The sequence below is a fragment of the Orcinus orca genome, chromosome 1 (genome assembly GCF_937001465.1).
Source record: "Orcinus orca chromosome 1, mOrcOrc1.1, whole genome shotgun sequence".
Lineage (NCBI taxonomy): Eukaryota > Metazoa > Chordata > Mammalia > Artiodactyla > Delphinidae > Orcinus > Orcinus orca.
Genome location: NC_064559.1, coordinates 210,497,182 through 210,517,783, shown reverse-complemented (window position 1 = coordinate 210,517,783; position 20,602 = coordinate 210,497,182). Strand labels below are relative to the sequence as shown.

The 20,602-nt window shown below is 61.7% G+C and overlaps 1 protein-coding gene across 5 annotated transcripts in view; it reads left to right on the top strand.

The window, feature by feature from the left end:
- Positions 1-20,602, top strand: part of TP73 (tumor protein p73) — a 680,368-nt gene that overhangs the window by 22,027 nt on the left and 637,739 nt on the right. For all 5 annotated transcript variants that reach the window (XR_007475623.1, XM_004272313.4, XM_033432740.2 and 2 more), the window contains one exon: positions 10,922-11,170. Coding sequence is in view for 4 of the 5 variants with exons in the window: in XM_004272313.4 (XP_004272361.1) it covers positions 10,922-11,170 (249 nt within the window). In the remaining variant the exon portion in view is untranslated. The remainder of the gene's footprint in view (positions 1-10,921; positions 11,171-20,602) is intronic.

Sequence of the window (20,602 nt, the reverse complement as noted above, 5' to 3'; positions counted from 1 at the left end):
TTCGAACTGCGAACTTCCAGAGACACGAACGTGCGTTCTTGTGTCCAATCACGTGAGTTAGTTCACGTGTCTGGCGTACATTGTACATCCATTGTACGTTGTAGAGGACGCGTGCGTTCTCTACAAGCGGTTGTGCTTCTGTGTACTTTACTGTACAGGACTGAATCGAGTACAGTAGTACAGTACCTTTATTTCAAGCCCAGGGTGTCCGGAAGCAAGCATAAAGCAGCGGTGATGTAGCTGGTCCTGTTGAGAAGCTCCAGGAGAGACAAGAGGAAGAAGTAACTGAAGAACCGAAGAGAGTCACGATGCAGGAAATGGCAGGGGATTTTCTATATTTGAGGAGGCGCTGTTAGGTTTTGAGGCACAGGACGCAAATGTAGAACAGTACGTGAAGGTTGCAGCAGCCGTTCAGAATGCAATCCAGTGCTACCGTGTCATCTAGGACGAGAAAAAAAGAGCTACTACCCAGACATCGCTGGATCGTTTTTTCAGGAGGGTAGATGGAATTGAATCCAGCAAGGAACCAAAACCTGTGCCATCAGCGTCAGGCGTGAGTGACATTGCAGCTCGCCCTCCGTCTCCTACAGCTGATGATCCTTCAGCTCTACCCTCTCCCACCTCCTCTCCCTCCTCCAGTCAGTAACTCTTCTTGCCTGTTCACTCGACGCCAGCCCCTGTATGCCAGCTGTTGTACTACACTACTGTACTTTTCAAGGAACTGTACTGTAAGATTAAAAATGTTTTGTTTTTTTTTTTGCGGTACGCGGGCCTCTCACTGTTGTGGCCTCTCCCGTTGCGGAGCACAGGCTCCGGACGCGCAGGCTCAGCGGCCATGGCTCATGGGCCCAGCCGCTCCGCGGCATGTGGGATCTTCCCAGACCGGGGCACGAACCCGTGTCCCCTGCGTCGGCGGGCGGACTCTCAACCACTGCGCCCCCGGGAAGCCCTAAAAATGTTTGCTTTATTTTTTGTGTTTGTTTTTTTTAAACTTTTTATTTTTTAAAATTAATTTATTTATTTGGTTGCACCGGGTCTTAGTTGTGGCAGGCAGGCTCCTTAGTTGCGGCTCACCAGCTTCTTAGTTGTGGCATGTGAACTCGTAGCTGCGGCATGCATGTGGGATCTAGTTCCCTGACCAGGGATCGAGCGTGGAGTTTTATCCACTGCGCCACCAGGGAAGTCCCTTGTGTTTGTTTTTTATGTATTAGTTGTGTGAAAAGTATTATAAACCTATTACAGGACAGTGCTGTGTAGCCGATTGTGTTAGTTGGGTACCTAGGCTAACTTTGTTGGACTTAACGAACAAATTGGACTTACGAACGTGCCCTTGGAATGGAACTCGTTCGTTATGTAGGGGACTTACTGTATTTACCATATTTCCAATTTTTGCAAAGAGGTCCCCTGCTGGACCACAGCCAGGCCTTGCAGTGGGCCTTGGGCAGCTTGAATACTGGTGCACAGAGGCTGACCTTGGGGGGCAGCCTGGAGCCTGTTCCCTCAGGGCTGTGAGGGCACTCTGCAGGCCCTGGGGCAGCGCTAGATGCATGGTGGGTGCTGCAGGCCGCAGGGAGAGTGGGGTGCAACAGACAGCGCAGAGGTAGGCAGCATGGGCATGTCCGCTGGGACCCAGTGAGCTCTGGAGGGACGGCGGGAGGGAGGGAGTTGGGAGGAGCTGTGAAGCGTCAGGCTGGTGGGTCGCCACCTTGCACATCTGGGAAGGTCACGGGTAGATTTTGCTTGGAGCTGCACTGGGGCTTCTTGGGGTTTTTTTGGGAAACATCCTCACTCCCCGTTGTCAAGGGTCTCAGGGAAAGCGTGGAGGACAGCGATAGGGCCTCCCCGGCAGCCGGGCCTCCCCTTCTGGGGTCTCGAGGGTCCCCTGCCTGATCCTTGTAAGCCTGGCTGAGGTCCCAGAGTGAGAGAAGCCTTAGCGGGGAGCCCAGGCCAGCTGCCGCCAACTTGCTGGCTCTGCACAGAGCAGCCGGGGAGACCTGCTTCAGCTTCTAGAAAGAGCTGAGGGTCACGGGTGTGAGATACTGCACGCGCTTAGCCAGGGTGGCCGTGGAGCGTTTGCTGTGGCTTCACAAAGGCGTGGACAGTTATTTTGGAGGCTTACGGCCAGAGGAAAAGGGATGCCCCCCTCCCCCAATTAAAAAAGACAAACCTTGATCCTTTAGTTCCTTTCAGTCTGGTGGGACCTTAAATACTGCTGCTCGCAGGACCCTCCTCTGTTAAAAACGCACAGGCTGGGACTTCCCTGGTGGTGCAGGGGTTAAGAATCCGCCTGCCAATGCAGGGGACACGGGTTCGAGCCCTGGTCCGGGAAGATCCCACATGCCGCGGAGCGACTAAGCCCGTGCGCCACAACTACTGAGGCCGTGAGCCACAACTACTGAGCCCATGTGCCACAACTACTGAACCCCGTGCACCTGGAGCCCGTGCTCTGCAACAAGAGAAGCCACCGCAATGAGAAGCCCGTGCACCGCAACGAAGAGCATCCCCCGCTTGCTGCAACTAGAGAAAAGCCCACGTGCAGCAACAAGGACCCAACGCAGCCAAAAAAACCCAAAAACCCAAACCAAAAAAATAACTTTTCCAACCCTTTCATAAGAAAGGGATAAAAAGACCCAACCCTTTATGGAATAAAAAAGGTCCAACTTTCATCTATTAAAAAAAAAAATACAGGACCCTCCTGGAAGGAGCAGGGACACAGGTGCAGTCCCGGAAAGTGCCCCCCAGGGACATTCCTGGCTTCTCTAGAATCCGGCAGTTCAGCCCCAACCCAGCCCCACGGGCAAACCAGCGGCAGCATGGACGCCCTGGGACCCAGGGGGCAAGTGTTCTGCTGTTCTGCCACTGTCTCCAGGTCTCCTGGCCTCCTCTCGAGAACAGAGTAGGCAGTGGCCAAGCCATGCAGCCGGGCCACTTGGAAAAGCCAGGGCTGGAACAGGCCAATGGTGGCTGGGTGCCCTGGGATGGGCGGGGACCCCAGCACAACCTGGAGGCAGGACCAGAGCGCTGTCCCACAGGGCGAAACTTCATCCCTGCCTGATGGGGAGGGGACAGCTCTTTGTCAGACTGTCCCCCTCCAGCCTGCCCTCTGCCAGAAGGGGGGCCATTTTAAAGAGCCAGAGGCAGGTCCTCTCCCCTCACCGCCCACTGCCAGCTAGCTTGGCTCCTGTGGGGACAGGAGCTCCTGGTTAGCAAGCGCTCCGTGCCACTTCTCTCTCCAAGGTTCGCCTCACACGCTGGCTGTCCTCAAGGCTCCGATAAGGTCTGCAGTCGTGCCGTGGCGCACACTTTGGGCACCATGGACTGAACGGCTGGACAGCTGCCCGTGTGAGCTGCAGGTGTCCTGGACACTCAGCAGGTTCTTAATGCAGAAATAGGAGCTGGAATAGGAGGAAGGTGTCTGGATGGGTTGTACACTCTGGTGGAGAGAAATTAGCTTAGCAGGAGCCTCTCACCTCTGAGCTCGGGGCTTCCGTGCTGAGGAGAGGTTTCTCTCTCCCGACCCTGCTCCCTGGACGGTGGGGATTCTGTAATTACGTGTCTCATCTTGGGTCCCTGTTCACGCTGGCTGCCAGTCTGCCCTTGACGCCGGGCAGCCTCCTTTGCGCTTTCGAGTTGTCCTGTCGTTTCTGTCCCTTGCCGAGTCCCTCCTGATCCTTTCTGGGCGTGGAGGGAAGGGTGCACTATGACCTACTGGATCATTCTCTGCTGAACTGAAGTAGCACTGGCGGGGGGGGGGGCGCATGGGCCCAAGCTGCCAGAAAAGGTCAAACCTCCCAGGGGCCCCCCCACCCCGAGATGGGCCCTCAGATCCCTGGGCGGGCGCCCTGAGTAATGGTCTTCTGACCACACCTTGAAAGAACATTAAAAGCGTGAAACCTCCATTTCTGCCGGAAATGCAGAAGAATGCAAGATGAGTGAGCTGGCCGTCCCATGGCTTAGAAAAGAAGGAGCCAGAACCAGTGTTTCTGCGATAGCCATGCATGTGGCAGCTCCCAGGACCGTGGCCATCCATGCCCACCTGGGGGCAGGTAGGGGGAGAGGGAGCCGGTAGGAACAACAGCAGACACGTCTACGCATTCCGTGTGTCGGGCGCCATTCTCGGCTTCTCAGTGTATTAACTGCTGGGCCCTCACAGAAGCCGTTGGTAAGAGGTGGGCACGGATGCAAACCCACAGGGGTGTGCATCATCATGTTACTGAACCCAGAGAAGCAGCAGAGGAAGTCCTTGAACACCAGAACAGGTGGAGAGAGCCTGGTGGCTTCAGGGAGGAGGTGATCCTTGAGAGGTGGTACAGGTAGGAGAGACAGTATTGGGAGTAGGTGACTAGCACGAGAAAAGGCCCTGTGTGTGGACCTGCAGTGTCGAAAGGAGGCCGGAAACCGGGGCTTCCTGGGAGCTGTTATCACTGCCCAAAGGCGAGCGAGTCCTGTCTTTCGAATCTTTGTGTCCTTGCGGCCGGGACAGACAGATGCTTCCTGAGCCAGTGTTTGAGCTCCGCATTCCCCAGTTGCCCCCGCTTGGCCTGGCTTCGAGTCCCCTCCACTGGGTGAGGCAGCCTGAAACCGTAAGCCTCTGGGGACATAACCAGAGTCGTTTTAAACTTTACTGACAAGTTTTTCTGTTGCCACGTTCACCAAAAAAATAAGTTTTACTCCGGAGAGCACTTGTGGTGCCTAAATGTAAATCTGTGCTGGGTCCCCTGACTGCGCGTCGCAGCCCGTCTGCACTGTCCTTGTCTAATCTTAGCGTCCTGGAGCCTTGCTGAAGGTGGTCATGGATGCAGGAGGGAATGGGGACACAGACTGTCAAAGACAGTTTATTTCCCAGGTACATCCCCCAAAATCATTTGAGATGGTTTACAAATTCTACATAGATAATCACATAAAATGGGATACTTATAAACCCACAAAATCCAGCTCACAACGAAAGGGTCGACCTGGTGAAGCGGGAAGAGCCCAGGCCCTGGAGAAGGCTGGCTGGGACGGCCATCTGTGGGGGTCAGAGGAGGGTGCCGGGGAGCCGCCTCCCTGCCCTCACGGGGAGCTGGCCAGCCCCCGTGCACTGGCAGGGGTGCCGGTTGGCGCAGTGTGGTCACTGCCACGAGGGTCTCCTGGAAGGGCTGCCATGGGCTGGAGCTGCCTTGGGCCGCAGAGTGCGCCTGGCACAGGAGTGGGTACAGTGGGCCTGTGTGATTCGGGGGGCCTACTTGGGAGTTCCAGGGTCTGGTTCATTCAGCCCGGAGTTTCTGAGCGTCCAGTCTGGGGCTAACCTGTGTGCGGGAAGGCCCGCAGCAGATCTGCAGGGACTGGGCAAGAGGCCCCTGAGGCTGGGGGCTGGGGACATGGTGGCGGGGCTGGGGGTGGGCGGGACCTGGGCCCCGGGGCAGCCCCCTTTGGACCTCTCTCCGCAGCTCCTCGGGAAGCCGCCTCCTTTCCCTGGGACTCCGGAGGCTTTGGCAGCGGCCGAGCGGGATGTCCGTTCAGGGGCGGGACCCCCTCAGCCCCACCCCATTCAGCCTCCTCCCTCTGCAGATGGGTGGCCACGCTTGAGGTCTAAGCCCGGCGCCCCATCTCCGCGCGTGTTCTGGGCCCTGCGTGAGAGCACACGTGTGCACATGGCCCCCCAGAGGGGCCCAAGGTGCGCCCTTGCCCGACATGGAGCAAAAATAGGCCACGCTGGATTCCTGCCTGAGAGACGCTGACCCCAGGAGCAAGCCTGGCTGCCCTGAGGAGGCTGGGACGTAAACCCAGGCACACGGTGTGGGTTTGCAGACGGCCCGCACCGGGAGGGCAGTCTGACCCCCCTCCCCCGGCCCAGCATCTGGCTCTAAGTTGACAGAGAGCCTCAGAACAGTTTGTGGAGCAAATGGATGGACCGCCTTGGAGGGGCTGGAGAGAGGGGCCCCCAGGGCACCGTCCTGCTCCGCCGGAGGCACTGAGATCTGAGAGGGAAGCCCGAGACCCCCTCCCAGAACTCCAGCCCAGCGTACTGGGCGTAGGGGCCTCTGAGGCTCAGAGGCAGGCCTGGCGCTTCCGGGGATGCTGGGGAGAGGCCACCCGCTGGCTCCCGACTCCCGCTCGCTTGCGGCCCTCCTTGGGTCGGGCCCAGGAGCCCTGCGCGCGCATGTAGGCACATGTGGGCCGCCGCGGGCCAGGCGTGCCCCAATCAGCCCACTCTCTTGGGAGTTCTTATTGAAAGCCAAACAAACCAAAAACGCCCTGGTCTTGCCTGAGTTCCTCCCTGTTGCCAAGCGGGTCTCGTCTCAGCTTCCGGGGGCCTCTGGTTCTGGAGAACCCCTACCCCTGCCGGCTTGGGTGCAGCCGCCTTGGGCACGACACTGGCCTCCCCTGGGGTCCAGACTCCCCTGTTTAGCAGCTGGGTCTGGGTGGGGGTGGCCCCAGCAAAGCTCCCTGCCTGGCGGGGGAGGAAACGCAAAGTTCCCTGTGGGTAGGGAAGGAAGGGCCTTTCGAGGTGAGGATGCAACACTTCCTAATCTGCGCTCAAAGCCTCAGGGAAACCAGGGGGACAGATGTCTCTGCTGTCTCGCTGTCTCGCTGTCTCTCCGTCTCTCCAGGTGTGGGCAGGGGTGTCCCTGGGGAAGCAGGACGGAGGGAAGGAGCGGCGCTGGCGGTCTGCCCCGACAGCATCCGCCCAGCACAAGGCTAGTGTCATCAGGCTCCGGGAGAGAAGGGGGGCTTCCCAGGCCCCCAGACCACAGGAGGCCCCTGAGCCTGACACCTTGGAGAGCTGGAGCGAGAGGAGAGGAGATGAGACCCGCGCTGGATGAGGGATGCAGCGGTCCCACATCCCATTAGGACTCCTTGTGGCGGGCCGGCGGCCCGCTGGAAGCCTCCAGGCTCCCTCTTGCTTTGTGGCTGCTGGGCGTGGAGATCCTATCAGCCCTGCTCCTTTTGGTTCAATGACTAATTCCCTGGCACTCGCCTCAGATCTGTAAAGAATGTGGACAAGTTAAAATCTGAACACGGTTGTCGTCGTGGGGCTGCCTCCCCCTTCCCCTGAACACGGTTGTCGTCGTGGGGCTGCCTCCCCCTTCCCCTGAACTGGGAGGCAGGGGCAGTTTGCTCTGCTGGCCTGGGCCGTCCTCCTGTTGGGGATGGAGCCGGGGGGACAGACATGAAACCCCAGGCTGGGCTATCCTTGCTAGGGATGTGGAAGGCTCCCTGCAGCCCTTGGTGGAGCGAAAGGGAAGACCCTGCAGAGGGGTCGTGCTCATCACCTAGAAGAGAAAGGAGATCTCTGGGGGTTGGGTTGGCAGGCTGGGACCCCTCCCCCCAGGACCCAGCAGGTTCTCAGCCTCCTGCAAGTGGGAGAAGCAGGCTCACATCCCGTCCTCATTCCTGGGCATTTGTATGGTGGGGTGGGGGGCATCCTGCTGCCCCATGCATCTATCTATCCATCCATCCATCCATCCCTCCATCCAGCCATTCATCCCTCCCTCCCCCTCCCTCTCTCTCTCCCCGCTCCCTCCCTCCCTCCATCCATCCATTCATCCACCCATCCATCCATCATCCATCCGTCTATCCATCCATTCATCCATCCCTCCATCCCCCCCTCCATCCCTCCATCCCTCCATCCCTCCATCCCTGTGCCCACTTGCTCTCTCATTCAGCAACCCTCCTGCGTAACCACTCTGTAATGAGAAATGCGCTAAAACCCCAAAGGACGTGCTAATAATTAATAATAACAAAAGCAATAACAATAGTTACAGTTGCGAGTCCCTCACTGGCCACTGATGGAGGACCCTGTCCAGTGCCGGCCATCCAGTAGAAATGGGACACGAGCCACACATGTAACGTTGCATTTTCTTGTAGCCACATTAAAAATGGTGAAAAGAAACAGTGAAAATAATTCAAGAATTTATTTTGCTTTTCCCAAACTATGCTCATTTCAGCAAGTGATCAATATGAAATTGTGAATGAGATATTTTATTCTATTCTTTCCATTGGCACTAAGTCCTTGGAGTCTGTGCCCTTATGTCCACAGCACAGCTCAGTTCACACTGGCCACGTTTTCTGTGCCCGTGCAGGGGTACGTTGATGACCCGTGGGACCAGGTCTGTCCTTGTCGGGTCTGAAGTCCAGTGGGGAGGCGTAAGTGGGGGGGACGCAGAGCAGTGCCGTCCTGGAGCAAGGGGGTGTGAAGGCACGTGGGGCCCCCACCTGGGCCCTCTGGAGGCGTTGGCTGTCACTCCCCTCACGCCCACAATGGCCCGGGCCAGGAGAGGTGAGGCTTGGCCGGGTCCCTCAGTTGTTTTTATTGAGTTATAATTGGCATACCACACAATTCACCGACTTAAAGTACACAATTCAGTATTTTTAAAATATATTCACAAAACAGACTCACAGACTTCAAGAACAGACTTAGAGTTGCCAAGGTGGGGAGGATTGGGAGTTTGGGATTAGCAGATGCAAACTATTACTTACAGGGTGGACAAAAAACAAAGTCCTCCTGTAGAGCGCAGGGAACTATATTCAATATCCTGTGATAAACCATCATGGAAAAGAACATGAAAAAGACCGTGCATGTGTGTGTATAACTGAATCGCTTTGCTGTACAGCAGATGCTAGCACAGCATTAAATCAACTCTACTCCAGTTAAAACAATTCACAGGTATATGGACCCATCACCACAGTCCGTTTGAGAGCGTTTTCATGGCCTCAGAAGGGAACCCTGCACCTTAGCTGTCACCCCGAAGCCCCACCCCAGCCCTGGCCGCCCCCATCTGCGTCTGTCCCTGTAGGTTTGCCATCCCTGGACTTTCATGTAAACGGGAACCGTATGGCGTGTGAGTTTTCGTGTGGGCGCCTTCGTGTGGCGTGTTTTTGCATCTCCTCCGGGCTGTAGCATCAGTAGCTTGTTTCTTCCTGATGCTGGAGGAATAACATTCCGTGGCACGGACTCGGCAGTCTGTTTGTCCACCTGCAAGGCAGGCGAGGCAGTGGGCACTGAGCCTCCTTCGTCTTCCAGGCGAAGGCTCAGGACATTAGGAAGGCCTTTGAGGGGACCGCCGACCAGGGAAGGTGGCCTTAGTGGGGCGGGGAAGTGGGGTCTGCCCGGCAGGGGGCGCCCATCCCACTGGTGTTGGGGCCCTAGGTTTACAGGGTGGGGGGAATGGCCCTGGAGGTTCAAATAGAAAAGCCTGAGAGCCACCCAAGGGATCTGTCAGGTGGCAGTTTCGGCCGGGGCCTTGTGCCAACCCCCTGACGGCGTTGCCCAGTCTGGCTGTCCCCAGCGGGGAGGGCATGGGGTGGGGCCTGACGGCTGGTCCGCACTGGGTGGCAGCGGGCCGTCAGGGCTGGAGCATCTGAGGGAGGCATGGTGGGGGCAGGAGGAACGGGGCTGGGGGGGGCGGGAAGCGGCTTTGGTAAGACTCAGCCGCCTGTCGTCCATCACCCGTCACCTCCCTCCCCCTCGGTCGTCACCTGTGCTGAGCTTCCTCCAGGCTGGGCAGACCTCAGGAGAGGGTTTCCTCCCCAGGTCGGGAGGGGGCCCGGGGGGCTCTGTGATGTGGACACGGGTGTGCCTCCGGGGTGCCGAGCTGCAGGGGCCTCTGGGTTATGGAGCCCAGCCCTCCTGACGTGCAAGAGGGAGCTGAGCACTGGGGTCGCCCCACGGCCGGGGTTCTGCCCACCATCCAGGGAACTTGAGGGGACAGAGTGCTTGCCTCGCAGAAGTGCGTGCAGAGCAAAGGGGCCCCTCGCCCGCTGTCCGGTCTGCCTCTCCCCTCCACCCCTCTAGGGGGACTCCAGGCCCTCTGCCCGCCAGATGCAAGTCCCCCCAGTTCACGGACCCCCGGCGTTGCCATCCCCACACCAAGCCTCAGTCTCCGCATCTGCACATCGGGGGCAGTAGCGCCCGCCCTCCCTCCGAGCCTGGCTGGCACAGAGAGGAGCTGTTTAAACGTTTGCGGTTAGAGCAGGTCTGGCCCGTGTCAGCTACTGTGTCGCCCTCCTGTTGGAAGCCTCCTGATTGCCAAGGTGGGTCTTCCCTGCCAGCCCTCCAGGGGAGACCTGCTCTGCCCTGGATGCAAGACGCCGAAGCGTGGGCCGGCGCCCACCCCCTCCTTCCTCACTGGGGCCTCCGTTAAGCTCCTGACAGGGGCTGCTGGTCCGGACCCCACAGGGGGTGACCAGGGGACACGCCCACACCACGAGGCTAGGAGCTCCTGTTCCTTCTGTGTGTGGCCCCGGAGGGGGCTAGGCTGCCAGTGCCCTGGGGTGGGCAGAGGGTGTGGACCAGGCAGAGCTGCTAGCGGGGGGAACTGGGGGTCGTTCAGGTGCGGGGGGATGAAGGTGGCCTGTCGTCGTACAGAGGCCCTTCGCAGGTGGCCTCAGCCCCCAGCTCTGCCCCACCACCTACGGGGCTGGACCGAGGGGCCACATCCGGCCTCCCAAAGCCTCTTGGGCAGACAGCCCCTGCACCGGAGCCTGGGGTGTGCCCACCCTGCGCGCGGGGGCCGCCCTCTGCCCTGCTCCCGGGGGTGGGGTCTCCCCAGCTTGAGCTGTAACGGTGACAGTAGGAGGCGTGGCTCCCTGGGCCGGGTGCTGCCCCTGGGGAGTGCAGCCGGGCACCCAGGGTGTCAGTCGGGGCTGGGAGCCGCCCCCCCGCAGGCCGGTCCCCTCCAGGTGTGCTCGGCGGAGCCCCAGGAGCCCAGGCACTGGGAGGCTGATGGAGAGGGGAGGGCGAGGTGAATATGTCAGTTTATCCCAACACAAGTAGTGACCTGTCAGGTGGGCCCCCCCCACCCCCCGAGGAAATATTTGGGATGACTGAGCTGCTGGCCCTTTAAGGCTCCTGTAACAGGACACCTCCCAGACGGGATGGCTTCCACTCTCCAGCCTGACTGTGTGTCTCCCCCTTCCCTCCTCCCCTTCCTGCCAGTCCCAGTTCCATTTGCTGAGCAGCACCATGGACCAGATGAGCAGCCGCGCGGCCCCGGGCAGCCCCTACGCCCCGGAGCACGCCGCTAGCGCTAACGTGCCCACCCACTCGCCCTACGCGCAGCCCAGCTCCACCTTCGACACCATGTCGCCCGCGCCTGTCATCCCCTCCAACACCGACTACCCCGGCCCGCACCACTTCGAGGTGACCTTCCAGCAGTCGAGCACAGCCAAGTCGGCCACCTGGACGGTGAGTGGCGCCCGGCTCCGGCGGTCCCCTGAGGGGCGCACGGTGGGGAGGGCTGCCCGCGACCTTGACACCCAGGGATGGCACCGTGCACATCCGTGTCCGCTAAGGGCTCCCACCCGGCCGGGAGGCGGGTCTCGGGGCCGGACAGTCTGGGCGTGCCCGCCCCTCGGACGGCCGCGTGGCCAGAGTGGGCCAGCCTCCCACAGGGCCCCAGAGGAGATGGACATGCCCCTCCCCCTGGCGAAGACAGAGGCAGACCCTTCTCACGAGGACTGTCTGGCCGGCATCCCTGAGCTCAGTGGGGGCTCTGGCTTGAATCCTGTCCTGGGTGGGCAGCAGGCTCACAGCTCTGACACCTGGAGCTGTCTGAGGCTGGCGCCGGGGCCAACGGAGGCCACCTCCTCCAGGCAGTGCAGGGCTGGCCAGAAGTGTCTGTTGTAGGCGGGTTTCGGCTTTGCCCACTCCCTCTCTGGGCTGTCATCTCCAAGCATGGGTGTCAGGGATGGAGCCGCAGTGCCGCGGACCCCAGGTCCTGCCACCGTGCCCTTGGGAACAATCTGACCCCCCTGTCGAGATGGTCGAGATTTTGCCAAGCTTGTAACATCCCCCACACCCACGGCTGCTCCCCGAGAGCTGTGATCTGCTGTTGCCCTCTCTGAGGTTGTGTAAACCCTTGAAACTGCCTGCAGCCACGAGGTAGAATCTACTATTGTCCCATGTCAGAGTCCAGGACGCCGAGGCACAGGGAGGGGACGTGGCCCGCTCAGGGTTATGCAGGTGGTAAGTGGGGGCACTGGCATGGGAACCTGGTGGCTGGCTCCTGCGGCTGTGCTCCCAACCACCGAACTGCACTGTCCATACTGCGGCTGGGAGAGGAAGGTGCTGCCTGATGTCCCCGCTAGGGCAGAGTAAAGGGTTAGGGACACCAAGACCCCCGGATACACTGCCGGCTTGCCTCGGAGCCTAAGGCATTGGGCAGGAAAGGGTGCGCCAAGGACCCTCCAGGTCTGCCCGCCCCCAGGAGGGGAGAGTGAGCCTGGCTCTGGCGGTCCTGGCCGTGGGGCCACATCCCCTCCTCTGGGAACAGCAGCTCCGTGCTCACACCGGGCCCCTGGGAAAGGACCCTGGAGCAAAGGAGTCCATGCAGGGTGGATGCACTCCCTCCTGCCCCCGAGGGAGTGCTGAGCTGGTGACACCGAGGTCCTGCCGCTTTGAGAACCGGTTCCCACTGCCCCCACTGCCTGCTGGCCAGGCTGTGGCTCTCCCGCACTCCTGGGGTGGCCAGAGGTGGGGCGGGGAGGCAGGCAGCCTGGACGGCCCCCTGCAGCTACCTCTGGTTCTTGCCTGAGCCATGGGCTCCCACAGCTGCCGACCCATTGCTGAGTCAAGGCTCAGACTGACTCCAGGGCTTCCAGTGGCCGAGAGGGGCATCTGCTCCCGTCAGTGCCCAGATGTCCTCATCTGGGAATCTTCACTCCATCTCCATTGGTGGAGGTGATAAGGCTTAACCGGGATGGGCTTAGCGCAGTCGGCGCCGGCATCTTCATTATTTCCTTGGATGATGGGGGTGGGGGTGGGCTGCCATGGAGCCTGGTCCTCCTGGACAAGGTTGTTTAGCCAAAGCTGCACCTGCAGGAGCTTCTTTATTGCCTGTGGGGTCCTGCTCCCCACACCCCTGCTTTGAGGTCTGGCCCTCGAGGCATCCCTACACTTGCACGTCTCTAGTGACAGGAGGCTCACTACTGCCCCTATTCCACATTCTGACTTTTGCTCCCTAAGCCCTTTCTCTCCCTTCTAAGGGGGAGGGTCCCGGTCCCTCCTTCACTGACGTTCTGTCATCAGGGCCTGAGTTGCTGGCCCCGTAGGAGTCCTGGTAGGCAGCTTGGGCAGGGGAGGGGTCCTGGCTCCCTTCCTGTCCATTGTTTGAGGATGCTGATGGGGTCTGTAGCATCTGGGGGGCTTTGAGCACCTGGGATGGTCTGAGCTGGTCCTCAGGGAGGGACGGGAGCTGCCCCCTCCTGGTTGCCTCCACCACCCCCTGCCAGGTGTGTGGCCTCAGGGCTGGAGGGGCTCATGGCTTGGTCACAGTTGTGCTGGCCCTAAGTGGCCCCGTGGGGTGGCCTGTTGTCCAGGACAGAGGCAGCCCAGCGGCTGCACCAGAGGGCAGGGGAAGGCTCATTTGTCTGAGCAGCTGTGTCTCCAAGCCCCAGCCTTGCTTCCCCCGGTGCCCGAGCAGTGGACACCTCCCTCCCAGCCTGGGCACCTCCACCTGCACCCCCGCTGAGGGCTCGCGGAGCGGAGCTGAGGAGGAGGGTGCAGCTGCCTGTGCCCAGACGCCCTCCCCAGCCCTTCTCCATGCGGGGGTGGAGGTGGGACAAACATCCGTAATGAGATTCGTGGCGCCTCGGCTCTGGGGGCAGACCCCACCCCTGCAGGCTCCCTGCCTTGCCCGGGCGGGGTGGGGGACAGGCGGCCGGCTCACGGGGACCCCTGGGCATCCCGCCTGCTTGCAGCTCTGGGGGCCTGGCTGTGCGGGCGCTGCCCAGACTTGCCGCCCGGGCTTGCCCTCCGGGCCTCCGCGCCGTGCCGTGCGCGGCCCCGCTACGCCAGCCGGCTGGTAACTGATAGATAATTTGTATTTTTCTCAAGTGCAGTTCCAAACTGACTGCTGCCTTCTCTCCTCTTCCTGCTCGGGAAACACACTCTCAGCGGCCCCCACGTGGCCACAGCTGTTTATGGGTCTTTGGCTTCTGCTCGGCCAAGGCCTCCTGGGAGTCCCCCCAGCGCCGGGCGCTTCATCTGCTTTGACCTGTGTCCCTTGACTTCAGCTCTCACGCCTGCATTCTTTGGGGGCAGAGGGGCCCGGAGCCCTCAGCTCACAGGCGTGTGTGCACGTATGCGTGCACGCAACACTCGTACATGCATGCACAAACACGAACACATGTGCAGACATGCACACACAGGCAGACGTGCAGACACATGTGCAGACATGCACACACGCAGACACTGTACACGTGTACTTGCGCACACAGGCCCACAGGCCCCTCCTGGTCGCTGCCCAGGGTTCTGACAGCCCCTCCCCTCCCACAGGAGTCAGGAGGAGGCGGGTAGCAGGTAACTGAGCTGCCGGAGGAGGGACCTGTAGCCAGGAGCGGGGGCGGGATGAGATGGCACTGTGGCCGGCGGGGTCGCGGTGTCACAGGGGTTCGGTAACGCCCCGCCAGCGGTCGCTGTTTCCGAGCGTCCTGGCCGAGGCTTGTTCTTTTGGGGCCGTCTGGGCTTTGGAGAGAGACAGACGCCGTGAGAGATCACAGCTGTGAGCAAGGGCCCGGGACCCCGGGCACTGATGTTCTTTGGGCCGGTGGACGGGTGGAGCCCGGACAGGGATGGCAGTGCCGGGTGCCTGGGTCCTGTTGCACACCCTCCCCGGGACATGGCAGGTTGGCCTCTGGGCCCTGATGGCCACTCCCATCCCCGGGGCCCCTGTGGGTTGGCAGTGTGGGGCCTGCTCCCAGCCTGAGCCTCTCCAGGGAAGGGGCTGTCCTTGATGTTCTGGAGGTTTGGGGAGGGGCTCCAAGGTCAGCAGGCAGGCGCGGTGTGGTTGGAGCCCTGGCCCAGCTGGGCATCTGTGGGCACTGCTGATGGCCCTCAGGGAAGGCTGCCATGAGGCGAGATGGCGCGGGTACGCACGGGTGCGCACGGGTGCGAGGGCACACAGCTTGTCCCTGGGGGCCTCCAGCCAGCCCCCAAGCCTGAACACAGCCCTCTGAGTGACCTCCAGCTGCCCCCGCATCCGACGGGGTGTGTGTCCATCCGTCTGTCCTGGGGGCGAGCTGGCCCATGTGATGTGAATGCCCTCCCGTCCCACCCCTGCCCCAGAAACACGTGGGAGGGGGCCTGGGAAACGCAAAGGCTCTACGAGGGCTTCCTGGGTAGAATGTGGCTGAGTCAATGCTAATGGATTCGGGAGAAAACTTTCCAGCCCCTCGGAGGTTTGCAAGTAGGAGAATAATAGTGGAGGTGTCCCAACATGATCGTGGTATCAATTGCGTTATCCTAAAAGTTTATGGAATGCATGAGTGGAATTAATACCTTTTACTGGCACCAGAAGCAATTATATGTATTTGAAGCTGAGGGAAGAGTCGTAACAGTGTTCATTGTAGAGGTGAACCACCGAGTATTCAGGCGAAACTGGGGAGAATCTTCAGCAAACGCTTGCCCTGTGCGGAGCTCCGCGGGGGGTGCGCTCCCTGCGGCTGGTCCTGGGGGGTCAATGCCCCGGCTCACGGCCGGAGGTGGGGGTCCCCTCAAGCAGCAGGGGAGCCCTGCGCCTGGAGGTTACAGAACTCAGCCCGGGGGGCCCTGAAAGGGGCCCCGAGTCCCTGCCGCCAAGGGGTCCCAGGGCAGCCCCCCCCCCAGCTCTGAGGTTCTTGCAGGGGAGGCGCGGGGAGGCCCAGGGACAGGGCTCCAGCTCCCAGGTGCGGGGCTGTGGGCAGGGCATGACGCGATAGACGTTTTACCAAGAGTCCTCTCTTGTCTGGGGCTTGTTTCCAAATTGGACGCAGCTCTGTGGATCCTAGGGTGTCTGGCTGGTGCGCAGACAGAACCCTTGCAGGGCCCCTCGTGGGTAGCCCCGCCCGAGACCCCGGTACGTGTTGTGGGCTCTCGTGTCCTCAATTTACGGATAAGGAAACAGGCTCGGGAGGGCCTGCTCAAGGTCGCCCGTCAGCAAAGGGTGGAGCGGGGCTCTGAGCCCCGGCAACCTGACCCCTGGCTTTCATCACGCAGCTTGTGGGGGGCACAGCCTGTGCCCCTCTGTGGAGCACGTCAAAGGAGCAGCCTCCTCTCGACTCTGAGGGGTGGGTCCAGGGACCCCCCCCAGGACCCAGTGGACCAGTGGTGAGGGGGGCTGACCCCTAAGAGGTCCAGGGCCTGCCCTGGTGGGGATCAGCTGGCCCAGCAAGCCTGCGACTACTGTGTGTCAGTGAGTGAGTGACAGCTGCCACTGGGCGGGGAGAGTCTGCCCAGTTTGCCTTCGCAGCCTTATTTTAACTGACTGATGAAAATTCCTTTATACGTATTCCTCTATTATAAAGAACACTTTATCATTACAATGCTCCAGGGCTGACCAGGCTCAGAGGTAAACGTAGCAACAGGCCGGGAGGACCTGGGACCCCCCCCCTCTTCTCGCACCTGAACCTGGCCCCTGTTCCCGCCCCACCCTCCGGTGCCCTTAGCCCCCTCTCTAGCTGGGAAAATGAGGCCCGAAGGGGAGCTCTCGCCCCAGCTTCTCCTAGAGCCACTGCTGCAGCCAGGGGGTCCTGAGTGCCCTGGACCTTGGCCCTGGGGGAGCGGGTTGGAGCTTGGCTTCCGAGCTGGGTGCGTCCCTGTGGTTGGTTGCCAGGGAAATCTGCTTTGGGGTTTTCTCAGATCCCAACCTTGGAAGCCAAGCTCAAGCTCATGGATCCCAGGCCCTGAAATCCCACCCGCCACGATCGGGGCTGTGAGTGTGCTGCAGCTCATTCTAGGGCAGGAAGGTCCCCGTGAGAGGTGCCCAGGGTTCAGTGAAGTGGACAGTCAGAGGCTGTTGGGGGAAACACGCAGTGGCCTGGAGGCAGGCTCCCCCAGGATCGCAGACCTGCCCAGGGCGAGGCGCCCCCTTCCTTCGTGGGTCCCCGTGTCGTGAGGGGGCAGCCGGTGCCTCCAGGGCCTCGGAGAGGATGCACCAGGTGGTGCTGATGTGATGGGAGACGCCATGTGGTGCTGATGTGATGGGAGCCGCCATGTGGTGCTGATGTGATGGGAGCCGCCATGTGCTGTGGGGTCAGATGTGTAGAAGCCACAGCGCTCCCTGCCCCAGATGCTTCGCCGGATACTTACAGGTTCCAGTGAAAACCTCGATGGCAGCCAACTGTACTAAACGCTGAAAAGTGACCACCCCTCGTGTCCAGGGCGTGCAGGTCCCCGGGGGCTCCTCTCCTGCTGGCCGGGAGTGGAGTTGATTTAGTGAAGAGAGGCACTCACTGCTTCCTGGCTGGAGGGCGTGGCTTTGCCTGTGGTCCTGAACTGGGGACTTACCTGCAGCTGCCGTGGCAGGAAGGTCAGAGACAGGAGGGCCCATCCTCAGGGCTCCCGTCGGGGCTGACACGATGGCCCTCCAGAGGGGCCACCTTGAGTATCTGCTACAGCTGCGGCCACAGCCTGACCTCCCCTCCCGCCATCCCCCCTGCCTCCTGCTGCTGGTCCAGCCCCAGGCCATCTGGAAGCTGCAGGGCGCTGGGGGAAGGAATTGCCCACCCTGGACAGTGGTCATGTCCAGCATGGTGGGCCCAAAGGCAGAGGCTCCTGGACTGTCCCGTGAGCGGAAGGTGCCCACTGACCCTTGCAGTCACCATGCTCACAAGGCCAGGCCGGCTCAAACGGCTGCAAGTGGGATGGGGTGAGCGTAGTGGGGACCTCCTTCCCCTGGCCGTCAAGGGGGCCTTCCCGGGGCTGGGCAGAGCTGGGCTGGTGGGCAGCCTCCCCACGCCGCCCCGTGCCGGGCAGTTCTGAGGCCCAGCCCACAGCCCTGCTGGCTGGGTTCTTGCCAGACTGCTGTCTCTGTGAGGCCAGCGGGGGATGCCCCCTGCCGCAGGGACGCCAGGCCAGCGGGGGGACGCCCCCTGCCGCAGGGACGCTGGGCACAGGGGCCATGTCTGGACCTGGCTGAGGCTCTCTCTGTGAGGCCAGCGGGGGGATGCCGCCTGCAGCAGGGACGCCAGGCAGAGGCCAGCGGGGGGATGCCCCCTGCCACAGGGACGCCGGGCACAGGGGCCAGCGGGGGGATGCCGCCTGCCGCAGGGACGCCGGGCACAGGGGCCACGTCTGGACCTGGCTGACGCCGAGTGTGCCGCTTGGGCTGTCGACGCTCTTTGTGCCCTGGGAGCGGGAGGGGTGGCCGTTGGCGGGAGTTCTGGGGCTCCCTGCAAGCCCGGCCTGTCCCGAGGGCTCAGAACATGTACTGCTCACCCCCTCCTCAGGGTCTGGGGGTGGCCAGATGTTGGGCCTGGGTTACGGAACAAGGACCAGATGAAGGCCCAGGCTCACCTCACCCTGCCCGTGAGGGTGTCACTGAAGCGAAAGGAAGGGCCAGGCCCTGGGAAGGAGCTTCCGGCTGGGGCCAGAGTGTGAGTGATAACAGTGGGACCCCCTGTGTGCAAGACCCCCTCCCACACTGCTCACGGGGGGGCCAGTGGATCGACAAGGCCCTTTGGAGTCGGGACTGAGACTCATCCCACGGCATCTTGACAGAAAAGGGGGGGGGCCGGAGCAGCCTCCTTTATCTGCTGGCCAGGCACCGGCTGTGGCCCCCCTCTGGAGCCAGGGGGCCCCCGGAGCCTCCAACCACCAGGCCCGCAGCCAGGGTGGGCTGCTGGCCGTGGGTTTCCCTGTGTGTGGACCCTCACTGCCTTCTGAGCGTGGGTGCTCTGAAGCAGGCTGGGGTGATGGTCACCCCCCAGGCCGGTCACCTCCCTGACACCTGTCAGAGCCCCCCATGCTCCTGGCCACTCTCTGCTGAGTGAAGACACAAGGGCTTTTCTACGGTGAGTGAGGGTCTGCGGCCTTGGGGAGGTCCTCAAAGGGTCCGTAACCCAAGAGAGGAGAGAAATGTGGGTGTGAGCGCGTGCACACGCACACACACACACACACACACACACACGCACGCGCGGATAGCAGATAAAAGTGGTCCATGAAAAAATCAGTAAAATAAAGCCCCACCGCAGGCCCCGTCGTCCAGAATCTGTCGTAACAGATTCACCCGAGCTGGTTAACGGTATTTGCGGTTTGCAAGATGCTACACGTCCCTGGAAAATGACAGACAAGTTATTATCACCTCTCCACTCTCCTTCTGCCCAGACCTGCCCGTGCCGGGCACCCAGCTGCAGGGGAGCAGGCGCGAGGAAATTAACAGCCACCACGCCGCGCCCGCCACCCTCTGCCCACCACCCCCTGCACCAGCCCTGCCAGGCCCGAGGCTCCCAGCCAGGCTGGGCCGGGCCTATCGTGGACTGGGGGGGTGGGGTGGATCGGAGGAGAGGAACCGGGTGGAGGCAGGATGGGCACACACCAGCGTCTGGGCAAACCATTTCCTGCAAACACGAAGGAACTCACGCATCCCCGAACAGGCAAGTCCTGACGGCTCTGTGTCAACCGCCGAAGATAAATAAGATTTTATCAGCTCGGAATCTGTTGAAACACATCCATCTAGCGGTTCTAGGGAAGGAGAGGCAGGAGGGAGGGAGGGCGAGAAGAAGCATCGCCGCGTGACCTTTTTTACAAAACAGATGAGGACCCAGGCACCCTCCTCCTCCCTGCCCCGTGCCCGGGGCGGCCTGAGGCCCCGGAGCTCTGGGAGGAGAGGAAGGATCTAGGGGAGGGGGTGGGGGGCTCCTTCATTCCCTCCAGGTCCCACCCTGCCCCCAACCCCAGGTTTGGCTATCCAGGCCTACCCCCTCCCCCTCCCAGGCTTCCTTCCTGCCCAGCGGCCGCAGGTGTCACCACCTGATGCTACCAGGGTGGGGAGGCCTCAGGCACCCCTCCCTGACGCTGCCCGACTTGGGCCAGGCTGGGCGTCCGTGGGTCCAGCCCCTGCTGGGGGGCTGGGGCCTGACCGGGTGTGTGCCCAAGGGCAGCGTGAACAGCCAGCTGAGGGCAGTACTGGGCTGGGGACACTACTAGGGGAGCGGGCCACCCAAGGCCGTCGGGGGCCTTGCCGGGGCGCAGAGGGAGGGGCCTCCTCTGTCCACGCTCATCGCCAGCCAGCCGGGGTGAGGCACCCCAGGCAGCTCTGCGCTCCCAGCCGAGCCGGCTTTCGGCTTTCGGCTTTCGGCTTTCGGAGGGGCGGTCAGGCGGCCGCTGCCCTCGGTACCAGGGACAGCTCCCAGCAGCTCCTCCCAGGGGCGGGGCGTGCACAGCTCCGGAGGAGGTGGCCAGTGGGTCTGGGGCAGGCAGGCCAGAGGGAAAGGCTGCGCTGGTGGGGGCGGGGGCTCTGAAGCCACGTGGCGGCGATCAGGGAGCCTGGGGAGGGGGCTGCAGCTTTGCGCCTCCCAAGGCTGCGCCTGGAGCCTGGCTCCATCCATTCCCTCCTTGGGGCTGCCTGCGGTGGTTGGTCGACGTTGGAGAGGGGACTGCGGGGCCAGCATGCCCTTGGGGGCCCGTTCGGCTCCATCCGTCCCTAACCACAGCCTTGGACTTGAACCCACTGCCCCTGCTCACACCGGAGGCCAGGAGCCACCTCACCTGGAGATGAGGAAGCACAGGAACACGTGCGGGCGCTTCCACAGTGGGCAAGGTTCAGGGGTGTTACATGTAGCGGCACATCACAGGCCAGCGATCAAGACGCGGGGAGGTGTCCAGTGGTTTCAGGCATCCCAGCTATCAAACCCAGAGCCA